The 27,236-nt window shown below is 28.4% G+C and overlaps 2 protein-coding genes across 4 annotated transcripts in view; both read left to right on the top strand.

The window, feature by feature from the left end:
- LOC107454005 (uncharacterized) overlaps positions 1-3,317 on the top strand; it is a 10,117-nt gene extending 6,800 nt beyond the window's left edge. Inside the window, exon 4 of the mRNA XM_016071044.3 lies at positions 2,603-3,317. Within this exon, the coding sequence (XP_015926530.3) occupies positions 2,603-3,009 (407 nt within the window). The 3' untranslated portion in view covers positions 3,010-3,317. The remainder of the gene's footprint in view (positions 1-2,602) is intronic.
- Positions 3,318-15,464: 12,147 nt separating this feature from the next.
- Positions 15,465-22,733, top strand: LOC107454000 (uncharacterized). Of its 3 annotated transcripts, none has more exons than XM_071178543.1 (4): positions 15,465-15,654; positions 16,022-16,120; positions 18,502-18,612; positions 22,021-22,733. In XM_071178543.1, the coding sequence occupies exons 1-4, from the start codon at positions 15,558-15,560 to the stop codon at positions 22,419-22,421; spliced, it is 708 nt and encodes a 235-aa protein (XP_071034644.1). In that variant the 5' UTR covers positions 15,465-15,557; the 3' UTR covers positions 22,422-22,733. The 3 variants fall into 3 exon arrangements, with proteins under 3 accessions (XP_071034644.1, XP_042904472.1, XP_042904473.1); XM_043048538.2 differs by having other exon boundaries at positions 15,469-15,654; positions 16,022-16,453; XM_043048539.2 differs by having other exon boundaries at positions 15,472-15,654; positions 16,022-16,453; positions 18,502-18,597.
- Positions 22,734-27,236: the final 4,503 nt, after the last annotated feature.

Here is a 27,236-nt window from a genome sequence, read left to right as displayed (position 1 = left end):
TCTGTTTGTACCTTAATCACATGCTGTGTCTCACCTGCTGCTTGGATCTTGTGTGTGTGTGTGTGTGTGCGTGTTCTGAGCCCTGGCGGCTCAGTTAATAGAGCGTATGCGGACCAATGGGGTAACCCAGGTTTGAATCCCAGCAGTGTTTGGTTGATATGCATTATACTCCCGGCTTTGTAGTGCTGACTCCTCAGTGGTTTTTTGATCATGGGTTAGAATCCTCTAGCCATCGGGCTAACTGAGCAATGTTTTCGAGATTTTCCTTTCCTTGAACTCGAATGCGGATGAGGCTCTCCACAAAAAGGTCTCCAAGAAGGCTAGTTTGACAGAATGCTTCACCCAAGAGTTCCCTTGTGTTCTCGGTTTATCTCAAAATTACAAGGCTACAGAGGCAACATTAATAGTCGTAAACTCAGGTAAATAATCAGGTAAGCAACCAGGTAAATTCCTCCGTTCTTGTCAAAATAGTGGCAGAATTTACTTTTCTGATTATTAGGAAGTTTTCCACAAATGATGTCACTGAATTGTTAATATTATCAATTTGCTTTGTTCCCTTTAAAAAATTGCTGCAAATGAAAAAAAATTGAACATCTCTCTTTTTTTCCAGTGAAGTTCATTTATCATTGCTGGCAGTGCTATTTCGTAAAGATCTTAGTAAACCAGAAAAGTGTGTTGGGATTCTAAAGTCACAACATAAAGTTGGCGAATAGAGAACGTCGCCCTCTTCCCTCTAATAATTGTAAAATACATTTAATTTAAATTAATTTTATTTTCATAATACTTGACATATTTTGTTGGAATAAAAGGATGCAGTATTTATTTAGTAGATACGAAATAACATGCGTAGTATATATAATACATAGCAAAGGATAAATGATTTAATTATATTCATAAAAATAAATGAGAAACTTGAATTGATAGTTCTATAAAAAAGCTCAATTTTTCTTTAAAAAAGAAAAAGAAAACATAAATTCTTTTTTTTTTGTAGAACCGAGATATATTTAGAGCTGAAAATATTTTGTTGCATAAATTATTTGCAAAAAATAAGCTGTCCAAAGTTGAGAGTTTAAAGATATACAGTCGCATAACATATATGCTAACGACAATATGAAATGCTTGTAATGTATGGTGTTCTTAGGCTTAAGATTTCTATACAAGAACAAAAACTCTTCAGATAAAGTATCATAGCATGATTTGGTTTATGTATATCATGGAAAATGAAACATTGCTCATTTCTTCATCCATTTTTTTTTCTTTCTACGATATTACTAAGTTAACTAAAGAAAAATAAAATTTTCTTAATTCAATAAATCAATTTTTCGATGAAGCAGAAGTAATTAATTTTTTAATATGGAAAACAGACCTAGAGTAGCTTGAAAATTAGGGTACAGTATTTGCCGCGTAATTTAAAGAAAGAAGCCTTGCATTATTTTTTAACGCTTTCTTTCCTTTCTTTTGAAAAAAGGTATTACTAAATTTACGACGAAATTTTTTCATTCAATATATGTATTTTTATGGAATGCAAACTTTACTTCAAACCAGCTAATTCAGTTACTATTAATATTTTCGATGTTGAAATCAACAGTATTCTAAAAATTAACGACCAACTTATATCAAGTAATGCTTATTTCTATAAAAGAATATCAATGTAGGAAACACCCGCAAGAATTCATCTGAAAATGAATTATTCTGCTGAGTAAAAAATATTAGTGTTGAAGGGAATATCGGGTAAGAATGTACTATAAAATGACCTTTTTCCTTTGGAAGTATAAGAAGGAATACATAGAAAACAGTATACACACCGGATACACAACCACATAGCATTACAAAAAGTATTCCTTTATTAATACAAATGTATACAATTTGCATTTTATACAATGACGTTTTCCATCTTCATTGGTTGTCATATAGATTGATTCTTTAATTCCGACAACTCAGTAGATTTTTTTATTTTATTTAATTAGTTTGAGTTTATCAGGGGTGATACTCTACATATTTGGTTATGAATCAGATCCCTGTCTCAAATTTTCTTCTATTATATTTTTGAAAGAACTATCAACTAGGGAGGAAATTTGAATTTAAAATATAAGAGGGGAAAATATAAATTTAAAATATCAAGAGGGAAAATTTAAATTTAAAATATCAAAAAGGTAAGTAAATTGTTACTTTTATAATAATTTTATTGACAATAATAAGTCATTGGAAATTTTACTTTACAATTAATACAGAAAACTTTAAAACTGAATGAAACTTAAAAATTGATTAAACTTAGTTTTAACTTGAGTCAACAATTATAACTTAATTAAATTTTATTAAAACTGAATTCAATTTACTCAATTTTATGTATTCATTATTGAGTGGACTATGAATAAAAAGGATATGTTTCTAACAACTGAAAAAGAATGCATTTGTAACTTCTCATTAGAAATTTATTAGAGTCATATTTTCGCCTATATAACGGCAATATTAGTTAGTATAATTGAATCCTAACAAATTGTCTTATATTTTCGTCCAATGTTATTTATTGTCTAATAGTTTATTACTTTTTAGACTCAAATGTTCTGCTTAAATGGTTTACAAATTTGTGTTTTTTTTACAGAAACACACAGAATAACATTCACAGAAAAAACAATGAAAAAGAGAGGCAGATGGACATTGCATTCTTTCGGTGACGTGAAACAAATCGATCACAGATTGGAGGTGTTGAAAAGCTTGTGTGAGAGTGGCGTAGTTACGTCCATTGTATCTTCAACAGTGGCTTGTAATCCGAGAAAAGGTGTGACTAGATGCTTCACTTCTGACTTTGAAAATACTGAAGAAGTGAAAAAAGCAGCAAAAGAAATAAGGAATTTATTAGATTATGAGTATGTTATGTATTATACAACCTTTGGAAAAACGAAAAAAGATGATATTGATGTGATGTATAATGCTAGATACATGTATACTGTGAAAGGAGGCTTTTATGGAAAAGATAAATACATGAGATGGATTAGTTTGATGACGTAATATTGAAAATAGTAGGTATTTTTGATATAAATAAACAAAAACAATTATTTTTATTCAGATATTAGATGCAGTTTCAATCTGAATAAATACATCTGAAATGTTCAATGATTTAAATACTTATTTGTATGTTTAGGCAATTAATGTATTATTTTCACTATATTAAACAATTGTTGAAGATCGCTATGAATTTTTATATTATGACAGTTTAATTGATTTACAGAATTGAAATGGTCGTTAAGATGTGTATACTTCTTATAATAAAAAAAATTACAGCCATTGATTTTTTAATAAATATTTATGTCTGCAAATTTTTTTTTCTGATTTTTCTTCCTTATTTTGGTATAAGATTAGATTCTGTTCAAGAATGAATCTGAAATATCTATAATATTGGTCGGAAAAATATTTTTACATAAATTTATTCTTATATGATAAAGTTAATTATTACTTGATGAAAGTTTTTATCAAAAGCAAACTCTTTTTTATGTTGGACAACGTTTTTTATTTTTTATCATTAGTTGCAATCCTAATAGTTACGGGGGAAGAAAATATTGCGGATAGAATCAATACCTGTAACACATACATAATTGTTAAATCACATTTTTAATCAAAATAAAGAGAAAAAAAGCCTAGTAATGAATAAAACAATAGCATATTTTGTTGAGAATGTGAATGAAACCTATATCAATTTGTTATGAGCTTATGAAGAAATAAAAATCGTTTTAAGACATTAAAAAAACCAGAAAACTGGATGTAAAAGAGTATAATTAATTTGAATAATATAGATTATAGCTTTTTACAACTATATAATCTATATAGCTAATATCGGCCAAATTTCATTTTAAAAGAGAAATTGATCTTTTGAATTTTGGCACTTTAAATGTAAGATAAGTTTTTATATTTCGGCACAAGTCAATAAGTTCCTCGCTTTGCTCCAAAAACTGAATTTTCTTCTCCTAGCATAGTGTGTTCTAGCATAGTTGATATTTCAAGCATAGTATTATAACATAGAAGAAATTTTTAAGTAATCGAGAGGAATATTTCAGCTCATTAACAATTTAAAAGTTATAAAAGATGCGTGTATAAAGAATCTAATAATGTACTTATTTGAATTTACCTACTTAACAAATATTTTGGAATCAATGCCTCACTTGATTCTATAGCAATGCCAGATTCATAAACATGCATGAATTAGAATTTGAATTACTTCTATATAAAAACAACAACTACTTGGCTATGAGATAGATTGGAATGGTGCAATTTCAATTGAATTAGCGTAAAAAAGTATATTGGAAACATTAGATTACAAGCATAAATAGCAAAGAAATAGCTACGAATAGACAACCTGTTTGCTATTTCTTCTCGGTACATTCTACATCCTGAACTTTTCTGTCTCATAGACCCCTTGCCATGTTTTTCAGTTTTGGGTAGACCCCCTGCTTACCTGAAATTGATTGTTTGTAAATTTAAACATCAAATGTATTTTTGACTTCTGGTATAGTGCTACTCACAGTAAAAGATTTAAATTTTTAACTGCAGTGAAGTGTAGTGTGAAAATTATGATGTAATTTTATGCATTTATTAATAAAAATCAAATTAATTTTACCGCGGAAACCATTTTACCACGGAAAAATACTTTTTTGTTTCAAAATAAAACCTTACACGTGGGAGAAAATGAAAACATACGCGTACGGAGCTGCAGGTAACTGCTAGTCTATTATAATTCAGTTTCATACATCAGAAAATAATCCTAATAACTTAAATTTTAATAAAAATTTCACGTCATAGCTGCTTTTATAAATTATGTAGAATATAGATAGATGTATGTCCTAATATTATAAGGTAGTATAGTGTAAGTAAATAGGTACTATCAGTGTATGTTGATTATTCCACTCATGAAATGCCAAAATTAAAGTCATGACCTGCTTATATAGGATCCATTATCGCTGACTCCTATTTTCATTTCATGGACCCCCAATTTTTTTTTCACTTGGCATGGACCCCTTGCAAGTTGTCGTCGACCCTTGGGGGTCGATATAGACCACTTTGGGAATCACTGTTCTAGATAGAGGCTAACATTCACCGCAGCCTTTATCTAGAATATGCTGAGAAGAAAGAGTGTTAACTTTAGATATTCCTTTTAGTGGTACTTATTCCTCTTGGCCCAGAACAAGGCTAGATAAAGTCCAGGAGACTGTTCACCGACAGAAAATCAAACACCATCTGCGGATCCTCCAAAATAAAATTTTTCTCCAGTCCCATACAGGCCAGCAAATGATCAGGTGAAGCCTGGTGAGCACTACATTGTAGGCATACAGGGAACGTCTTTTAACCCTGAACAAATGTTAGTCCGCGGGTATGACCAGTGATTAGTCTTGTGATAGCTGTCTGCAGTTTCCTATCACCTTTTAGCTCCAGGGTAGCCCCAGGACTATTTTGTTGATACCATTCACGAGGTGGAATCCTCCAAGTCCTATTATTGTCGGCCTTTACTTTTGCATAGATTTCATTGTATGTTAGAAAGCCACTACTATTTATGGGATCATTGGAGCCCTCCTTGGCCAGTTTATCGGCCAGATCATTAAAGTGAAGGTTCACGTGGGAGGGGATCCACTGAAGATGTATATCAATGTGATAAGAGTAAGTCATCAAATTGTCGATGATATTTAGGCAAATTCTGTCACTGATGTTTTGCCAATTACTCAGGTATTGAACTGAACTCTTACTATCCGTGAAAATCCAGATATTCTCTGTACTCTCAATGGAAACCTGATCTGAAAACTGAACAATGGTTTGGGATACGCCTTTTAATTTTTGTAACGTCATCTTGGTCTTTTATGACAACACCACTACCAGTGTTGCCATTATCAAATTTACTTCCATCCGTGAAAATATGTGCTGCTTCATTTGGGGTGTTGTGGACTGTCTCCAGTGCCAACTGTCTAAGAAGTGCTGGATGCTGATTTTTCTTACTACTGGAGGCCAAAAGTTCCTCATGAAAGAAAACCCTCAGAAGGTCTTTCAGTGGGTCTATATTTGGTTCTATCGAGCAGTGTTCTATGTCAGGGAACAGCAGATATTCCTAAGATATTTAGATGGACATAAATCATAATTTTTATAACAATTTTCAGTTTTTCCATTAGTATTTCTGTATTCAATTACACAGGTACGGTCCCCAAAGTTTAGAGCTATATTATAAAAAAGTTCAATCAGTAACCATAGGTCTGTGAATTGATTAAAATTTTGCTTTACTTACGACTTTTTTCTTCGTGCTTATCTAATTTTGGCAGAAACAATTAATGAGCTTGAAAGTTGTTCAATAATTCAGTTCCTTGATAGGACTAGAATATTACTGAAAATTTTGGCTATAATTATGGAAAAACGATAGCTGTAAAAGGCTCATAAAGCTATTGTACAATGAACGTGTATACCTAAATATAGCCTATTTTAAATAACCGATAAAGGCAAAACTTCTTACTTTTGGGTGACTTCTAATAAGAATTTATCTCATTTCAAATAATTATCCAAATAATCTTCAAATAATTTTCACTTAATTAGCATATTTGAGGTCATCCTCTGGAACCATTAAAATTGAGGCCTAGAACGCGAGGATCCAATCATTAGATCAAAAGTTATTCAGGGTGTTCTGCTTTTTTAGCGCTTAGTACATTGGAGTTTTCATTGTATATAAAATCTTCCTTTACTCCATCATTTTTTTATCTCCATTCATTGAAATTAAAATATCTCAGTTTTAGTGATTTCTTAGTTTTCTTTACGAATTTACAATGTACCAAGGAACACCCAATTCCACGCTTTCTAATCTCTTTTTATAAGTTTTAATTTAAAACTGTATAAATATTTTTCACCATTTTATGCGTCTTATTAATGTAAAAAATATTTAGAATCAAGTTTATTATACAGTTCAAGGAATATTTAAGTGAGAGCAAATCTACTCAAATGTTTCAATGTTTCGAACAGCAAATACTATAAATGATAGCAGTTAAACATTCAGTTCTATCAGTTATTTAAGTTTCTTCATTTTGGAACAAAATTATCAAAATATGGCATCGATATCTTTAATTTAATGAACTATTTGACCCAAAATGCTTCTTAATTGTTTTAAGTTAACAAAATTAATTTTCAGCATTAAAACTTTCGGAAAATCTTCTTAAAACAAAAATGAAATAACTTTTGGGAAAGTAGTAATGGAAAGAAAATAGAGTTAGTATATATTTGAAATTTCCTTTCCAATAATGATTAGTAATATGATTAAAGTTTAACTAGCATTTAAGAGTGGCGTAATTAAAGGTTAACTACGTTTTGAAAGAATTAAAGTGTGACAACGTTTTTTTTTTTATCCAAACCACACTTTTAATACATATATATGTACATACCCAAAGTGTTTTCAAAAGTAATAAAATAATAGTTCGTAAATATTTTTCTTTGAAGAAAATTAATGACGAGGATCCAAATTATGATTTTTTTATACCTCATAATAATATGTCCTTAATAATGTCATAAATGTCTTTTGTCACTTAGTAAATTGCAGAAAAATATTTGCTGTAGAATATAGTAACTATTATTAAATCCATTCAATAATTTTTTTAAAGACTTAAACTCAAGTCAGTCAATAACTAGGATGTAATATTCGAGAGATGTCTTTTTAGATAGAAAAACCGTATATTCTTTATTGGCTATGTAACAAATCAACAAACTATGGAACTGAATTTTCCCATATTTGTACATTGATAGAAATTTCTTGGAAAAATTGGTTTTGGTTTATTTCATTGTTATATTAGCATATTAAAACATACTAGTCAAATAATCATAAATAAGATAGTATTTAAACTGTTAACTGTGGGAAAAATCGTTTATTTACTGCTCTCACTTCATACGTTTAAACAACCAAAATCGCACCAACCTAATGAAGAACACCTATAATTGAAGCAGCTTATTTAATTGCGGCTAGGTACACATCTTATAGACCAGAGGGCTAATCTGTTAGTCTGAAGACCGACAGATAAGTAAAATTTATTTTTTACTTCTTCGGAAATTTGCTAGTTGTAAATAGCTTAAAAATCGCATAGTTTTGTAACCATACTACTTGTAAACAGTTTTAAAACCGTTAAAAAATGTTCTTTACCTCAGACTTTACTGTTAATTGGACGTATAGACTGTTTCCGGTTATTTTACCGTAATTTTAGACTGAAAATTTTAACAGTGTATAATGATCTCGAGCTCAAATTCTTAGATTTCTGAAATTTAGAACTAAAATTGTTATTGTTCAAGTTGATGCATTTGTTAGTGTATTTGCTTCCGACTTAATGAAGATGCAATGCATTTTAAAGTGTTTCGTTTTTGAAAATATCAGAAAGAAGAATTATTATAAAAGTTCTAACGACTTTGTTGAAAGGACGAGAATCGAGTGTTTGATGAGGAATGAAATGTTGATTTGAAACACTTTCCACTACCCCTCAATAAACTACTAAAAATGAGATCAGATGTAAAAAAATAAAAAGGTGAAAACTTTTAAGTTTAAAAAATTATTAGTATTAGAATTTACACCAGACATGAAAAAAATATGTACAATCAGAAATATTTTCTAATTTAATCATTAGAATATTTATAAATATAGTTTATTTCTTTGTATATTAAGAATAATTTTATAAACTTTAAAAATATTACGTGGAGAGGATTTTAGGTGTTCTGATTTTTTATTTAACGAATTTGTTCAATTTCAGTCAGGTCAACACCATTGATTGTTTGTAAANACTAGTTGTAAATAGCTTAAAAATCGCATAGTTTTGTAACCATATTACTTGTAAACGGTTTTAAAACCGTTAAAAAATGTTCTTTACCTCAGACTTTACTGTTAATTGGATGTATACACTGTTTCCGGTTATTTTACCGTGATTTTAGACTGAAAATTTTAACAGTGTATTTTGAAGATAGGTGTACTTTAAATTATTGTTTGTCCTACACAATATTTCTGTTTTGTATGCACTGATCGTAATGTAAAATTCTCGACAGTGTATATGCTCTCGAGCTCAAATTCTTAGATTTCTGAAATTTAGAACTAAAATTGTTATTGTTCAAGTTGATGCATTTGTTAGTGTATTTGCTTCCGACTTTATGAAGATGCAATGCATTTTAAAGTGTTTCGTTTTTGAAAAGATCAAAAAGAAGAGTTATTATTAAAATTTTAACGACTTTGTTGAAAGGACGAAAATCGAGTGTTTGACGAGGAATGAAATGTTGATTTGAAACACTTTTCACTACCCCTCAATAAACTACTAAAAATGGGACCAGATGTAAAAAAATAAAAAGGTGAAAGCTTTTAAGTTTAAAAAATTATTAGAGTTAGAATTTACACCAAACATGAAAAAAATGTGTACAATCAGAAACGTTTTCTAATTCAATCATTAGAATATTTATAAATATAGTTTATTTCTTTCTATATTAAGAATAATTTTATAAACTTTAAAATATTACATGGAGAGGATTTTAGGTGTTCTTATTTTTTATTTAGCGAATTTGTTCAATTTCAGTCAAGTCAACATCCAACATAAGAAAGTAATATTTTTGAATGCATTATGTGATAAATGTTGATAAAATTTATAGCTTTACGAAATAAAAAGAGAACCTAAAGTAAATTATCAACTACGTCTCTTTATCATGACTTTAAGTACGGCGAAAACAATAAAGGTGATTCCCCATATCAAAATTAGAAATTATTTTAAAATAATTTAATTCCATACATTTAATATTATCATTTTGCAATCCAAAACTAAAGTGGAGAGATAAGTAAAAAAAATTGATTTAAATTTAAGTAAACTAGCTTTAAGAATTATTCTGTTTATAAAAATGATTTCCTGCCATAACAACTTGGACAATTGCCCTTGGAAGTTACTAATAAAATCCCCAAACAGGACATCAAAATGTATACCGACGATAGTAAAATTGGTATTCAGGCAGGGAGAGGAATTTTCCTTAAAACTCCTAAGATACATATTATATCAATGTCAACGTGATCCAGACTTCTGTTCTGTTCTCAAAAGCAAACTTCTTGCAATAGATAAGAGTATTGAGACTATTCCCTGAAAAAACAATTACTATAACCTTTGGATACTGACTGATGGTCGCAGTTCAATGCAACATCATAATGTATGGATCCACATTGGGGGCGAGACTAGAATCTCCATCATGCATAAATTAAAATTCTGTTCTTCTCAGCATGATATACATATACAATGGATTTCATCCTACGTGAATTTACTTCGTTATGACTTGGCAGATAGTCTTGCAGGACAAACTGCTATCCCTCCCTTGCTTCTTTTTCAGAGCTAACATCTTTTCTTAAAGAAACAATCTCAAATTAAGAAGTATTGGTTGATACCTTCTACCCACCATTGGTAGGCCTAGTTTTGACCTTTCTTATAATTGGGAAATCTGTACCCCCATCTGTACCACCAAATCTGTACCTCACCAGCAACTTAAAGAGTTTATGTTTTTCGGAGGGTATAAAAATATACCACTTTGCCCCAACATCCAAAAACACCAGGCTTCACTTGAACGCATATTGAACTGTTTGGGACTCATATGTTAGGAAAGACATTCACCTTCTCTTCTTACATATGATTTTCTGAATGTCAAGGGATTTTTAGGTCTGGTCTGACTCTGTCAGATCAAATAGGAGATAAGCAACAAAAACAACAACTAGAATTATTCTTTGCCCCATTTTTGTTTGTGAAGGTATAGTTTAAAATTTTACCCTTAACATTGTTTTCAGGCATTACTTTCACGAAGCTTTACAGAAGGTATTGTTCACTTAGATTTTGGGGATATTCATTTGACCCTGGATTTTAGGAAGAAGGTTTTAAATTCACTTAAAATAAAATGTATTCACTTTTTAAATAGAAAGAAAATGTTAAGTGTAAATATGATAGCTTTAGATGACGAAATGAAATAATAATAATAATAATAATTTTCGATGTTTTGATCAAAGTTTTACATATTATGTAGCTCATTAAATGAGGCAAGGAAATTTATTACATCTCATTAGATTAGTGTTAAACTGTTAATATGCAGTTTGACATAAAAACATATTTTCTTTGTAAATAGACAAGTATTTTCTTATAAATTAATTTTCTTCCGGGAGTTAAATTATTAGTATATTATTAGATGTACTTGTCTTATAGTTTGACTAAACTCAAACAGAAATCATATAGTACCGTCATTTTTGAAGTTTCAAAACTTGAAAAATTGAATTTATGTTAGATCGATCTAAAATGAAAAGTGCCGACATTGTATACAATGTCGGAAGTTTTTATGATAGACAGGAAATGTTAGAAATTATATATATCACATCAAAACTTTTTGAAAGCATCAGTGTATGTTATTCCAGGCAAGTGCATACCGGGAAATAACCCTTTATTTAAAAAAAATATCAGTCCAAGGAATACCAACCATTTGTCTACAGATATCCACTGTAGTATTAATATCTATACATATATTAATACTACTTGGTGATTACTTAAAAAATGATACCTTTCTAAGTAAAAAAAAGCAAAACAAAACTAACTACAAGCATTGTATACAATCCATTGGCATTGTATACAATACCTAAGAATTGTATACATTGTCTCTAATATAGAGGATAAAGACAAAACTAAAATTGATCAAAGAAAAGTAAAATAAAATAAAACTCCTTTAAACTAAGATCTTTCCCAGAACCTAGTGCTAATTTCTTTTCCTAGGCTCTTCACATGTCTATATGGAGAGTAATTTCAATGCCTCTTTTTAACCATATTTGTATGTTTCTTAGACACTAGGTCAGGCAGATATCAATGCATAATCAATGAATAAGAATTATTTTTTAAAATCATCAATATTCTTAAAAGTTTTCGATTTTGACTATGGTTTATGCAAAAAGACAACTAGATATTACATATTTGGTGGAAGTATTTATAACTGCATTTATTAAATGTTGTCAAGTTGTCAAAATTGCATAAGTATAATCTGAAAACCTCGTTATAGTGTACATGGGGCAAAAAATATTTTAAACGGCAATTTGTGTTCAAGGCATTGTCTTGACCAGGCAATTTTCATTTTTAGAGTTATATAGTTTGTTATTACACTTGTTGTGAAAGAATATATCAGCTTAAACAATGATGCCAAGTTAAGTTGAAATGATGTACAGTGTTCAGGATAAAAATGGATCACTTTGAATAACTTTGATCTAGTGATCGGATTTTCGCTCTTTAGGACTCAATCTTAATAGTATAAGAGGTAAATTTACAATCTAATTAATTAGATCACATGATATTTTACTTTTAAAAAAAAGACACAAAATCGTGCTCTCTCTAAATAAACATAAATTTTTTTCGGCAGATTCAGATTTATGCTTCCCAAAATACAGTGGGTAGACGATGATAATATTCGAATCAGTCGGAAAAAGGTAGAGGATATCATTAGATAAAAGATATTCATGGTGATCCATTCATTATTTTTTTTTATTTTTTGCACTGTACAGAAGTATTTTGTATAAAACTTTTTACAACGCATATGGTGCAAAAATTATACCATGAATAATTTTCTCACATACTAATTTAGAAAATTTAAAGCATTATATAAATTCGAGTAGTGCTTCTTCAGATTTGCTTCTGCAGATTCTGCAGATAAAATCTACAGATTTGTGATTAAACTGCGAAATCTACATACATAAAATGTAATAAATAATGTAATAAAATTGTTTGGTCTGGAATTTTTTATTGCAATAATTTTTTTCTTATTACTTATTTATTTAACTTTTAAATCTTTCAAAAATAGAGGGGCATCTGGAATTCTTAGAGAATCACGATTATTATTTTGTTCTTGAATTTAAAACAGTTAACACAGGATTATACCTATCATTTATATACATTACCTCAAAAGATCAAATGATTTCCTCAAACTATAATCTTTTATAATAAATGAGTAATTTACTTCATATAATGTACGATCGGTTAATAATATGTAAGGCATAAAAATTAATATTTTTTTTGAAATTTTATTTCCTTTCTGGACAAAATGAAGAAAAAATCATGAAATATAACCGAAAAAAATTTAACATCTTCTTAGAAAATCGTCATATTCATTTTCCTTTTTCATTGTCAATAAATAAAAATGGATAATTTAGAATAAAGGATTGAACTGAAATTTTAACATGCAATATTTTCAGAGACTTCCAAATATAGAAGGGACAGATATAAAAATATGGTGATAAATTTATATACAATAATTCAAAATATCATTTGATCATTTATTTGATTGATTATTTATATACAATAATTCAAAATATCAAATGATTTCCTCAAACTATAATCTTTTATAACAAATGCGTAATTTCCTTCATATAAATTTATGATCGGTTAAAATTATGCAAAGTATAAAAATTAATATTTTCTTTAAAATTTTATTTCTTTTCATGGCAAAATGAGTAAAAAAACATGAAATATAACCGAAAAAGGTTTGAAAAAGGAAAAAGAATATGACGATGTTCTAAGAAGATTTTAATGTCAATAAATAAAAATTGATAATTTGGAATAAAGGATTGAACTGAAATTTTAACATGCAATATTTTCAGAGACTTCCAAATATAGAAGGGACAGAGATAAAAATATGGTGATAAATTTATATACAATAATTCAAAATATCATTTGATCATTTATTTGATTGATCATTTATATACAATAATTCAAAATATCAAATGATTTCCTCAAACTATAATCTTTTATAACAAATGCGTAATTTCCTTCATATAAATTTATGATCGGTGTAAAAAAAAGCAAAACAAAACTAACTACAAGCATTGTATACAATCCATTGGCATTGTATACAATACCTAAGAATTGTATACATTGTCTCTAATATAGAGGATAAAGACAAAACTAAAATTGATCCATTAAAAGTAAAATAAAATAAAACTCCTTTAAACTAAGATCTTTCCCAGAACCTAGTGCTAATTTCTTTTCCTAGGTTCTTCACATGTCTATATGGAGAGTAATTTCAATGCCTCTTTTTAACCATATTTGTATGTTTCTTAGACACTAGGTCAGGCAGATATCAATGCATAATCAATGAATAAGAATTATTTTTTAAAATCATCAATATTCTTAAAAGTTTTCGATTTTGACTATGGTTTATGCAAAAAGACAACTAGATATTACATATTTGGTGGAAGTATTTATAACTGCATTTATTAAATGTTGTCAAGTTGTCAAAATTGCATAAGTATAATCTGAAAACCTCGTTATAGTGTACATGGGGCAAAAAATATTTTAAACGGCAATTTGTGTTCAAGGCATTGTCTTGACCAGGCAATTTTCATTTTTAGAGTTATATAGTTTGTTATTACACTTGTTGTGAAAGAATATATCAGCTTAAACAANTATATATATATATATATATACACAAGTCTCGGGAGGTACCACTTTCCGTTCCACAGTAAAATGGCCATAGACGGAGGTTGGTCGTTCTTAGAGGTTACATCCAGTAACATCAAAATTGTTATGAAAGGTACATGTTTTTTCGCATTCGATTTTATTTTTAGTCATGTGGCATTTTCTTGGGGCGGAAATGCCAATTCTGTTGGCGTCATGAAAAGACGCATTTAAGAATAAAATTTAACGCCTGTAAAATTAAGTCCAAGTGATTAATTATGTGGAAAAACTAATTTACCAATTATGAATAATAAAGCTATTTTAAATAAAGAATTATGGTTTTTGTTTAAGTTTCCATTTAATTTTATATCATAAAAATTAGTTAGCGGTGAAAGATGAGAAGAGTTTTGTATGAGATCTAAGTTTCTAAAATAACTCTTTGTTTCTAATTTAATTTTCGTCTCTAAAAGTAAATCATTGCATCATCTTTAGTTCACTTTGATTGCAACATGAGGTTGTTTACGCAAAAAGGAGTTTAAATTGGAGTTTCACATAAATATTTTGAATAGCTTTGAATCTATTTATCTGTTTTGTTAAATATTTTGTTTTGATATTTTTTTTATTATTTCAATTTTATCAACGTATTTTTATTTTAATTTGAACAACGTAAAAAAATGTCTGTTGTCTTTAGAGCAGATTTATAACACTTCCTGCTTAGTTAACTTTTTTTTTAATTACGCTTAAGGAGAACATTCAAGTCTGATCAACTCAAAATAGAAATGGTTGTTAAGCAATTAATTATTTTTACTCATGTTATTTGACATTGCTTTTTTATAGCTTTAAATTTTTCATTAATTTTTCTCTCTATGAAATATTCTATCAGAAAGTTTAGCAGTAATATAACTTTTCTTTTGTTTTTCTTTGGAAAAAAATATTTTTATACAGTCGAATTAGATTTCTAAAAATACTCTTAAAAAATATTTTTTATGCTTGTGATTTTTAAAATATTGTGCATGTAGAAACTTAAAATATAATCTTTTTTTTAATGATAATATATATGCAAAGAGAGTATTCATATACATTCGATTTATCAATACGGCTGATACTTTAACATTTTTTTTAGAAATAGGAATGTTTGAGGATGATCGGCTTTCGAAAACTGAAGACAAGAAATCTTTACTTTATTCTGAGAATTCTATAGGTGATGATGAATTAAAACAGAAAGGAAGTAAATGGTTTTTGTTTACTCATAACGATCTGAGAGAGTTGGAGAGTGCAATAGAAATAGAAATTATATAATAATAGAAATAGTAATAAGAAGAAATATAATAGAATTCAACAACAGAAATTTTAACAATAACGCAATTTTCCTTAGTTTATTTGAAGGCAATTTTTTCATAAAGTAAATATAAATTGTAAAAAGTACACTCAAAATATATTTATAATGCTTGTGATTTCTTAATTATTGTAAATGCTGAAAACTTATTATATTTTCTTTATAGCATTTTTTATTAATAATTTATATGGAAAGAGATTATTTATCTATATTCGATTAATTAATACAGCTGATACTTTTAAATTTTTTTTCTTTATAGGAATGTTTGATGATAATCTTCCCTCGAAAACTGAAAACAAGAATTTTTTATTTTATTCTCCAGCTTCTAAAAGTGATGATGAATTAAAACAGAAAGGAGGTAAATGGTTATTGTTTGCTCATAACGATCTGAGAGAATTGGATCAAAGATGGGTTGTGTTGCAAAATTTATGCAATAATGGAACTCTAGCTGCAATTAAATCATCCACCGTAGCCTGTTCTGATCCTTTTTATGTAACTGTTTGCTACACTACTGATCCCAACAATCAAAAAGAGGTCAAATACACAGCAGATGAAATCAGAAAATTAGTAGACTATAAATTGTCAATGTATTATAAGGCTTCTAAATTATCTACGGGATTAAATGGAGAATTGGAGAAAAAGGAAATGCACTTGTATGAGCACACAGTGAACGGAGAGTTCTACAAAAAAGGTGAATATAAGCAAACATAATTGTATATGTATGTGTGCTACTGTGTTTATTACTATATGAAGTGCCTCCTATTGCATACAAAATTTAATGCATTGCATACAAAATTTAATGTAATTTCATGTACACTTATTAGAGTATTATGTAGAAAAAATTTCTCCAAAAATTACTTTTTCTATTCGTCGTTACGATATTCTAACCTATTGGACCATTTAATTTCTGAGTGACTGAAACATTTCTGTTACAATCTGATTTCTCGTAAAATATAATGCTTATAGGAACAAATTTGAAACAAAAAATCCTAAAAAAATTGTACTCGTAATAGTTGAGTTTAAATTCTTACAACATTAGGAAAAGGTCACACGGAGAAAAAAATTCAAGTAAAATTACCGTACTTTATGGTACTGACATGCAAGGTAAATGAAAGTATAATTCTGGCAATATAAACCAAAATATATGGTATTTAAATAATCTATTTGGTTATTTTTTCCGTTCATATTCTAACGGCTTTCAGAAAATTCTGATTTTCAAAATTATAGTCCTTATTACTCCCTATTTAATAAACAGTACAAAACTAAAAAATATTAATTAAACTAAATAAATGGTTTTTATGCAATGTTCTAAGGTACCATGATAAAATAATCGAATTTTATTACATAATTTAAAATCACATTTTATTGTTAATTTTACTAAAATTATTACTAAAGCGCTTTGATAAAAGTAGCAGTGATTTCGGTGTTCCATATGCCGTAAAAAAGTCCAGATCAAATGACTGTATTAAAGTACGGTATTACGGTCGGTAGCCATATCGACACTTCAGGTGCATCTTCCGTGAAATCTGTTTTTACCGTAAAATATTTTACTGTAATATTTATTTATTTATAATGATTCAATGATTTTGCAGTAATTATTACAGTAAAAATTACGGTATATTAGACTTTCAGTTCCGTAGCACGTTCCGGTAAAAATGGGTTTTTTAAGCGGCACCCTGCGTGCTGGTACATTATACCATAATTTGATCTGGAATTTTTTACAGAGTAAAACCAGAAGTACCATAAATTGTAACACATTCTGGTAGTTTAGACCAAATTTTTTTTTCGCGGTGCAATGTTACTGTCAGAAATTATAATTTTGCATAGGTTATTACAATTCTTATCTTTCGACATTTAAAAATAAGATATTTCAGAAATAGATACATATTTTCAAAATGTTTTTAACTTCATACGTAATGTGAGGGATAAAACAGTGTAATGGCCCAATACTTTTGAATTCAGTATATTTATTATTGGTGGTGCCTGTTTCTTTATCAGTTAAGGATATTTCTTTCTAGCATTGAAAGTAAAACAAATATTTCAGTATTTAAGATGATTAATTGCATTTTCTATCAAAAACGCTGTTATTTTTAATTAATTATTTTTATTAACTGATAAGTGGTCATTCTATTTTTTTTCTCAAATTTAATCCTGATTTATATCAAATTTAACACTAGAGATCCATTTAACTAGTCGTAAATGCTTATCGTCTTTGAAGAAAAAACTATTCGAAATACGAAATAATTAACCGTCTTAATAATAATTAATCTGTCTTAAATTTATTTTTTTGTTACTTACCCCTTGTAAGTAACAAAAAAATAAATTTAAGACATATTGTATGCAAGACAAAGACGTGATACTATACAAAAAAAAGTGTAGGTGTTTGCCTTTTGCCGCAAGTATTTTCATGACGAGTAAAATTACAAATGTAATTAATAAGTTTAAAATTGTGGTTCAGTTGGCATTGTCCAATGACGCCCTCTAGTATGGTTTCTGCTAATCTCTTATCACAGATCAATTACTTCGATCGACTTGTGGTTTTTATAAATTATTAAATAATAACTCGTAATCGATTGCAGTATTATTTATTAATTATTTATATACATTATATGTTCTTTATTTATATGCATTATATATTCAATAGTTAATACATGCATATTTTATCAAGCGTTTTAGCGTTTTTTTCCCTATTGCTTAAAATCACGTGTTAAATTTGATATATGAATCTTTTCTTTTCAGAAATGGATGATTTAAAGCCTTCAACGATACTTTGGAAGCCTTTTACTACATTTATCGGAGCTTGTGGGAAAAAAGAAGAAGGAAGACTAAGAGATGGTAAATTATTTGATGGTATAATTAATTACTATAATAGATTTCTTGCTTTAAGAAGTTTTTGTACTATAAGTTGTTGTATAAATAAATAAATACAAATAAATGGAGGCACACAGGGTTACGGTGGGATTCAAATCAGCTAATACTTCTATTTCAAGATGTTGAGTCCACCCAATTGCGTAACAGTTAAGCTACTGATTTAGTTTAGCCTTTTGCAGTCATTTAGACATGGGAAAAAAGTTAAAAGTGTTTATTTAATTAAACTGAGGTTATCAAACTGAAAATTTTCGAGTAATCTCAAACTGTTGGCTTGTTAAATATTTTATTTACGTCTCTCCAGAGCTGCACAATTGGCTATTGGCGATGGTTTGGAAAAACATACTTGAGGATAATCCAAAGACATGCCATCACAATTTCAATCCTCTATTACTGTTAATCTAAACAATGGTATTTAAATAAGTTTAAAATAGTATTAAATTACTAATCTGCAAAGTAAGTTAAACTTTTCTAAGATAATTTTATATGGTGAGAAAAAGTATGATTTACTTTCGTAGACGATTTATTCATTTTTTAATTAATAGTTTAAAAAAATTAGAGAAACAATAAGAATTCAGAGAAGCAAATAGTGTCCACATTTGTGGCTGCTGAGCGTAAATGGTAATTTCTTAAGGGAATAATTTCACTATTTTCCTCCTTTGAAATAAATCGGGTGAACTCAGAAAAGGGCATAAGTAGCTGCAAACGCAGGAGTATATTAAATCTAGAGTTCAATAGCACCAAACCGAAAATGACGTTCTGTCTAGACTAAAGCAACCATGACATTTTTAAAGTAATGAAAATAATTGGCGTTATAAACTATATTTTTCTCAAAAATTGAGTGAAAAGAAATCAATGAGCACTACGATGACGCGTGATTACGGAATTTATATTGATTGAAGAAAACAATCATTATTTAACTAGGGAAAGACACATTTTGTCCTAATACTTATTATTGTCTAACATATATATTCTGATCCGTGGTGGCTCAGGTAATAGAGCGTTTGCGTCTCAATGAGGTAACCCAGGTTTGAATCCCAGCAGTGTTTGGTTGATACACATTCTGCTCCCGACTTTAACCGATCATATTGTATCATAAGGATCACAGTGCTGGTAGACGGATCATGGGTTAGAATCCTCTAGCCTTCGGGCTAACCAAGCGATGTTTTCGTGGTTTTCCTCTCCATGAACCCGAATACGGGTGAGGATCACCACAAAAAGGTTTCCAAGAAAGACTTGTTTGACGCAATGCTTCATCCAAGAGTTTTCTTGTCTTCTGGGTTGGTCTGAAAATTACATGGCTCCGGAGTCAATATTAATAGCAGTAAACTCAGGTAAATAATCAGGCAACCAACCATGTATATTCTTCCGTTCTTGTCAAAATCGTGGCAGAATTTTCTTTTCTGATTGTTAGGAAGTTTTCCGCAAATGATATCACTGAATTCTTAATATTATCAATTTGTTCTGCGCCTTTTAAAATAGCTATAGATGAAAAAAATTGAACTTTAATTTTTTTTTCTCCAGTGAAGTGCTTTTGTCATTGCTGATAGTGCTTTTTCGTAAAGATTTTAGTAAGCGAGAAAAGTGTGTTGGGATCCTAAAGTCACAGCCCGAATATTGAAGTTGGCGAATAGAGAACGTCGCCCTCTTCCCTCTAATAATTGTACAATACATTTAATTTAAGTTTATTTAATTTTCTTAATAGTATTTTTGTTGGAATAAAAGTATGTAGTATTCATTTAGTAGGATACGAAATAACATTCGTAGGATACGTAATACACAATATAGGATAAAAAATTTAAATTATTTTCAATAAAAAAAATGACAAACTTGAATTGATACTTCCATAAAAAAGTTAAATTTTTCCATAAAAAAAATAGAAAGAAAGGAAAAAAAAACATAAATTCTTTTTTTCTCAGAAGCGAGATTTAATTAGCGCTGAAACTATTTTGTTGCATAACTTATTTACAAGAAAAGCTGTCCAGATTTGAGAGTTTAAAGATATACAGTCGTATAACATATATGTTATGCGGCAATACGAAATGCTTTTAATGTTTCTTAGGCCTAAATATTCTACACGAGGACAAAAACTCTTTAGATAAAGCATGATAGCATGATTTAATTCATGTATATCATAGAAAATGAAACATTGCTAATTTTTTCTTCGTTTCTTTATTTTCTTCTTACGATATTACTAAGTTAACGCAACTAAAGAAAAATGATATTGTCTTAATTCAATAAATCAATTTCTCGATGAAACAACTTTTACTTCAGGCAAGCTTATTTTTTTATAATTATTTTTCTTAAATATGGAAAACAGGCCTACAGTAGTTTGAAAATTAGGGTACAGTATTTGCCGAGTAATTTAAAGAAAGAAGCCTTGCATTATTTTTTAACGCTTTCTTTTCGTTCTTTTGAAAAAAGGTATTACCAAATTTACGACGAAATTTTTTCATTGAATATATGTATTTTTATGGAACGCAAACTTTACTTCAGACCAGCTAATTCAGTTACTATTATTATTTTCGATGTTGAAATCAACAGTATTCTATAAATTAACGACCAACTTATACCAAGTAATGCTTATTTCTATAAAAGAATATCAATGTAGGAAACACCCGCAAGAATTCATCTGAAAATGAATTATTCTGCTGAGTAAAAAATATTAGTCTTGAAGGGAATATCGGGTGAGAATGTACTATAAAATGACCTTTTTCCTTTGGAAGTATAAGAAGGAATACATAGAAAACAGTATACACACCGGATACACAACCACATAGCGTTGCAAAAAGTATTCCTTTATTAATACAAAAGTATACAATTTGCATTTTATACAATGACGTTTTCCAACTTCATTGGTTGTCATATAGATTGATTCTTTAATTCCGACAACTCAGTAGATTTTTTTATTTTATTTAATTAGTTTGAATTTATCAGGGGTGATACTCTACATATTTGGTTATGAATCAGTTCCCTGTCCCAAATTTTCTTCTATTATATTTTTGAAAGAACTATCAAATAGGGAGAAAATTTGAATTTAAACTGAATTAAACTTAAAAATTGATTAAACGTAGTTAAAACTTAAGTTAACAATTAAAACTTAATTAAATTTCATTAAAACTGAATTGAACTTATGCACTTTTATGCATTAATTATTGAAGGGACTATGAATAGAAATGATCTGTTTTTAATAACTGAATATGAATGCATTTGTAACTTCTCATTAGAGATTTATTATTTCAGATCATAATTGCAATATTAGTTAGTAGAATTGAATCCTAATAAATTATCTTATATTTTTGTCTAATATTATATATTGTCTAATATTTCTTTCATTTTTAGACACAAATGTTCTCCTTAAATTGTTGCAAATTTGTGTTTTTTTTACAGAAACACACAGAATAACATTCACAGAAAAAACAATGAAAAAGAGAGGCAGATGGACATTGCATTCTTTCGGTGACTTGGATCAAATCGATCACAGATGGGAGGTGTTGAAAAGCTTGTGTGAGAGTGGCGTCCTTGCGTCCATCATATCTTCAACAGGTACTTGCAATCCGAGAAAAGGAGTGACTAAATGCTTCACTTCTGACTTTGAAAATACTAAAGAAGTGCTAAGAGCAGCAAAAGAAATAAGGAATTTAATAGATTATGAGTATGTGATGTACTATGCAACGGCTGAAAAAACGAGTGGTATTGAAGTGATGTATAATACTAGATACATATATACTGTGAAAGGAGGCTTTTATGGAAAAGATAAATACATGAGATGGATTAGTCTGATGACGTAATTTTGAAAATAGTGGATATTTTTGATATAAATAAACAAAATTAATTATTCATATTCAGTTACAAGATGCAGCTTTAATCTGAATAAATACATCTGAAATGTCCAATGATTTAATTACTTATTTGTATGTTTAGACAATTGGTATATTATTTTCCCCGTATTAAAAAATGTCGAAAACCTTTATGAATTCTGATATTATGACAGTTTAATTGATTTATAGAAATAATACGGTCTCTAAAATATGTATACTTCTTATATTAAAAAAAACATTAATAGGCATTGATTTTGTTAATAAATATTTATAGCTGCAAAATGTTCTTTTTTTCTGATTTTTCATCTTTCTTTTTGTATCAGATTAGATTCTGTTCAAGAATGAATCTTAAATATCTATGATATTGGTTGGAAAAATATTTTTACATAAATTTATTCTTATATAATAAAGTTAGTTAATACTTGATAAAAATTTTTATCAAAAGAAAACTCTTTTTGATAGTTTTCTTTTTTATCATTGGTTGCAATCCTGAGAGTTACGAGGGAAGAAAATATTACGGATAGAATTAATACCTGCAACACATATATAATTGTTTAATCACATTTTTTACACTAAATAAAGGCAAAATGGCTAATAATGAATGAAAAAACAACATATTTTGTTGAGAATGTGAATGAAGTTTATATTAATTTGTTATGAGCTTATGAAGATATAAAAATAATTTTAAGACATTAAAAAAATTGGAAAACTGGATGTAAAAGAGTATAATTATTTTGACCAATATAGATTATAGCTTTTTACAACTATATAATCTATATAGCTATTATCGGCCAAATTTCATTTTAAAAGAGAAATGGATCTTTTGAATTTTGACACTTTAAACGTAACATATGTTTTTATCTTTCGACTTACATCAATAAATGAATAATTACTCGAATGCTTTCAGCAAAATGCTCCAAAAATTGAATTTACTTCTCCTAGCATAGTGTGTTCTAGCATAGTTGATATTTCAAGCCTAGTATTATAACATAGAATATATTTTTAAGTATGTTAATGTAAATAAATACCTTATTAGATTCTTTATACACACATCTTTTATAAATTTAAATTTTTAATGAATTGACCCATTCCTCTCGATTACTTAAATACATTGAAATCAATGCCTCACTTGATTGGATTGCAATGACAGATTCATAAACATGTATGAATTAGAATTTGAATTGCTTCTATATAAAAACAACAACTTCTTAGCTCAATTTCAGATTCATAAACATGTATGAATTAGAATTTGAATTGCTTCTATATAAAAACAACAACTTCTTAGCTGAATGCCAGATTCATAAACATGTATGAATTAGAATTTGAATTGCTTCGATATAAAAACAGCAACTTCTTAGCTCAATGCCAGATTCATAAACATGTATGAATTAAAATTTGAATTGCTTCTATATAAAAACAACAACTACTTAGCTCAATGCCAGATTCATAAACAAGTATGAATTGGAATTTGAATTGCTTCTATATAAAAACAACAACTTCTTAGATGTTAGATAGATTAACATGGTGCCATTTTAATCGAATTAGTGTAAAAAAGTACATTGGAAACATTAGATTATTTGCATAGATAGCAAAGAAATAGCTATGAATAGACAACCCGTTTGCTATTTCTTCTCAGTACATTCTAGATAGAGGCTAAAGTTCAGTGCAGCTTTTATTTAGAATATACTAAGAAGAAAGAGTGTTAACTTCAGATATTCATACTGGACCCAAATCATAATTTTTATAAAAATTTTCAGTTTTTCCATTAATATTTCTGTATTCAATTACACAGGTACGGTCCCCAAAGTCTAGAGCTATATTATAAAAAAGTTGAGTCTGTAACCATAGGTCTGTGAATTGATTTAAATTTAGCTATACTTACGGCTTCTATTTTAGCGAATTAAGTGCTTATTTAATTTCGGCAAAAACAATTAATGAGCCTGAAAGTTGTTCAACAATTCAGTTCCTTGCTACTATTAGGTCAATATTAAGGTCACTCAAAATGTACATCACACTTAACGTTGATTTTTTTAGGTTCAACTCATTAAGTATACATAGAAATATATGCAATTCTGGATTATTGTTGGCACAAGTATATTTTCACGGTCAAAATCTATAGAAAATAGTCGTATTTTGAAGTTTTTTGAATAACTTTTGACATTTGATGTAAAGGTTCACTGGATTTATTTATGCCTCAGTAGTTATTGTTGAAGTATTCGGATGTAAAATAATACAGAGTGCCGTGCTTCATTTATTTCTTAAAAACAGATGCAAATATATGTGTTTTTCTCAAAATTCCAGAGGATCTACAGTTTTGATCTCTGAAAACTTTGTGAAAAATACATTTTCGCAAAAATAAAAGAACACTTGTCCACAAATTTACAGTGCAGTAATCATCATTTAATGCACAGGTCCTCTTTGAACGGTGGGATTTGAATTTCCGTTTTCACGAACACGAGCACAACTTCCTATCAACCAAGTTCACCAGGGGCCTATCAACCAAACTATTTAAAGTCTCAATGAGTTAATAAAACAGGTTCCGCAGTTTTTGCAACCATCTTTTGCTGCAACTAGTTATTGGAATTCGGTATTGCTGGCATATATACTGCCTTACAATAATTGAATATACACTTTACGTTTTTGACAATTTTAAAATTTTTCAAGAAATACTTAGAGGATTATTTTATAAGACTAGCTTAAATATTTATGGAGATTCGGGCATAATTATAAAAATCACATTTTTTTCCCTTAAGCCTTTTTTGCTAAGACTTTAAAAATATACGAGAAAATTAAACAAAATTTTTGAAGATAATTTTGATTAGTATGAAATTATCATTTTAAAATTTGAAAAAATTTCGTTAAAAAGCGCTCATGATACGAGCATTTAAAGTAGTTCTTTCAGACGGCGCATGCGCGGAAAATGCTCAAAAATTTCGATATTTTTCATTACATTGTCGTAAATTGCAATTGGTAACTAAGAAAAATTTAATATATTGAAAAATTAAAAAAAGTTTCAGCAATTTCCTAAGTATTTTTTGTAAATTTTGAAAGAAATCGGAATGCTATCATGCAACAAAGTGTAATAACCAAAGATAATATCTTACAATAATCGTCCGTAAACCAAATGTGATGGCACTAAAAAAAGAAATAAATAAAAAAGCATACGAATTTTATGCTGAGGAAGAAACATAAAACATTTTACTCTCATGGGGGATGAACCCCTACCCTATACTTATATCATTTTTAATAAATTATTCAGATCTTTTTTCTCTAAAAAAGAGTACAAAAGACTGTTAGATAATTGCTAGAAAATTTTAAATTTTTAAGATATTTAAATCGGACTTTTTTCATAAGTTTCTAAATGCTCACTTCCAAACTACGAAAATTTTTTTTTAATTTTTTCTACACAATCTCAGTTTAACAGAACTATTTTAAATGCTCATATCTTGAGCAACTTTTCACGGATTTTTTACAAATTTTTAAATAATAATCTTGCTTTCAATTAAAATTTGCTCCAAAATTTGTTTTTGATTTTTTTGAATATTTTTATAGTTATAGCAAACAGATTCAGACAAAGAAGTTATATTTTTGTAAAAAGGACCGTATCTCCATAAATTTTAAGAAGTTCAGATTACAAGTTTATTGCTATATTGTAATAAAAACACTATTTTTGTGTAATTTATTGCTGGTTACTCGAATTTCAGACAGCGTTAAATATATATATATANTTTATATATTTGTATATAACTATATATATATATATATACACTACCGGTCAAAAGTTTGCAAAAATTTTGAAATCTACAAAAAAATGGTCTAAATTCAAATGTTCATAGAACTGCGAAAAATCATTCAAATTGCATGAAGATTTGATATTCTCTAAAGTGAACCCTCTACATTTAGTTACATATGATCAAATTGCAATACCTCGTTTTTTACGAACTGAATCCAGCTTTTCATTATGGGTTGTTTCTATGGTGAAAAAAGTTTTTAAGTTTGAACACTTGCCAAACTTGCAAAAAAATTTTTGGTACTTTCTGTTGATAGAAAATAGTTGTCTGAACCGTTCTATGTAAGCCCTCAAAATTTCAGATCGATTTGATTTTTTTTTGACGAAGTTATAGAATTTTGAAAAACATGTGTGCTTTTCTCGATTTTTGAGCATTCCACATATGCCTTTGGACTATACATCTTCCACCAAAGAACTTTTTAATTTTAATGTTTTCTTTATTTTCAAATAATTAATATTGATTATAAAACAAATATTCTAATTCATTGTTTTAATTTTTGTTATTACAGAGAATTTATTATGAATATAATTAAAACAATGTCTCATAGATGTCACATTTCATCGAAAATTTGTTAGCTCTTGCAAACGATGCTCTGATATTTCGAATCGAAGTCAGTTATGGGACATTTTACAACAGGAATGGAACTCTATATCACTTGAAGTGATTAATGGTTTGTTAGAACGAATTCAACGCATATGTAAGGCAATATTAAAAGCAAAATGTGGAGTGTTCGAGGAATCTGAGATTTAAATGTTAATTTATTTAATTACAAAATACGAATAAGAATATGTTAAATATTTGACCTGTTGTAAATAAAATAGTTTGGTAAAAATGCAAATTTTTTATACTATTGTTACTATTTTTTTAGAATTATTTATATAACTATTGTTATAACTTTTTATTTTAATTTAATGTAAAGTAAAAATATCACAACAAAACTAATACATATAAGCAATAAATATAAACAATAAATATAAACAATAATAATTACAAT

This window comes from Parasteatoda tepidariorum, chromosome 3 (genome assembly GCF_043381705.1).
Source record: "Parasteatoda tepidariorum isolate YZ-2023 chromosome 3, CAS_Ptep_4.0, whole genome shotgun sequence".
Classification (NCBI taxonomy): Eukaryota; Metazoa; Arthropoda; class Arachnida; order Araneae; family Theridiidae; genus Parasteatoda; species Parasteatoda tepidariorum.
This window is presented reverse-complemented; position numbering and strand designations above follow the sequence as displayed.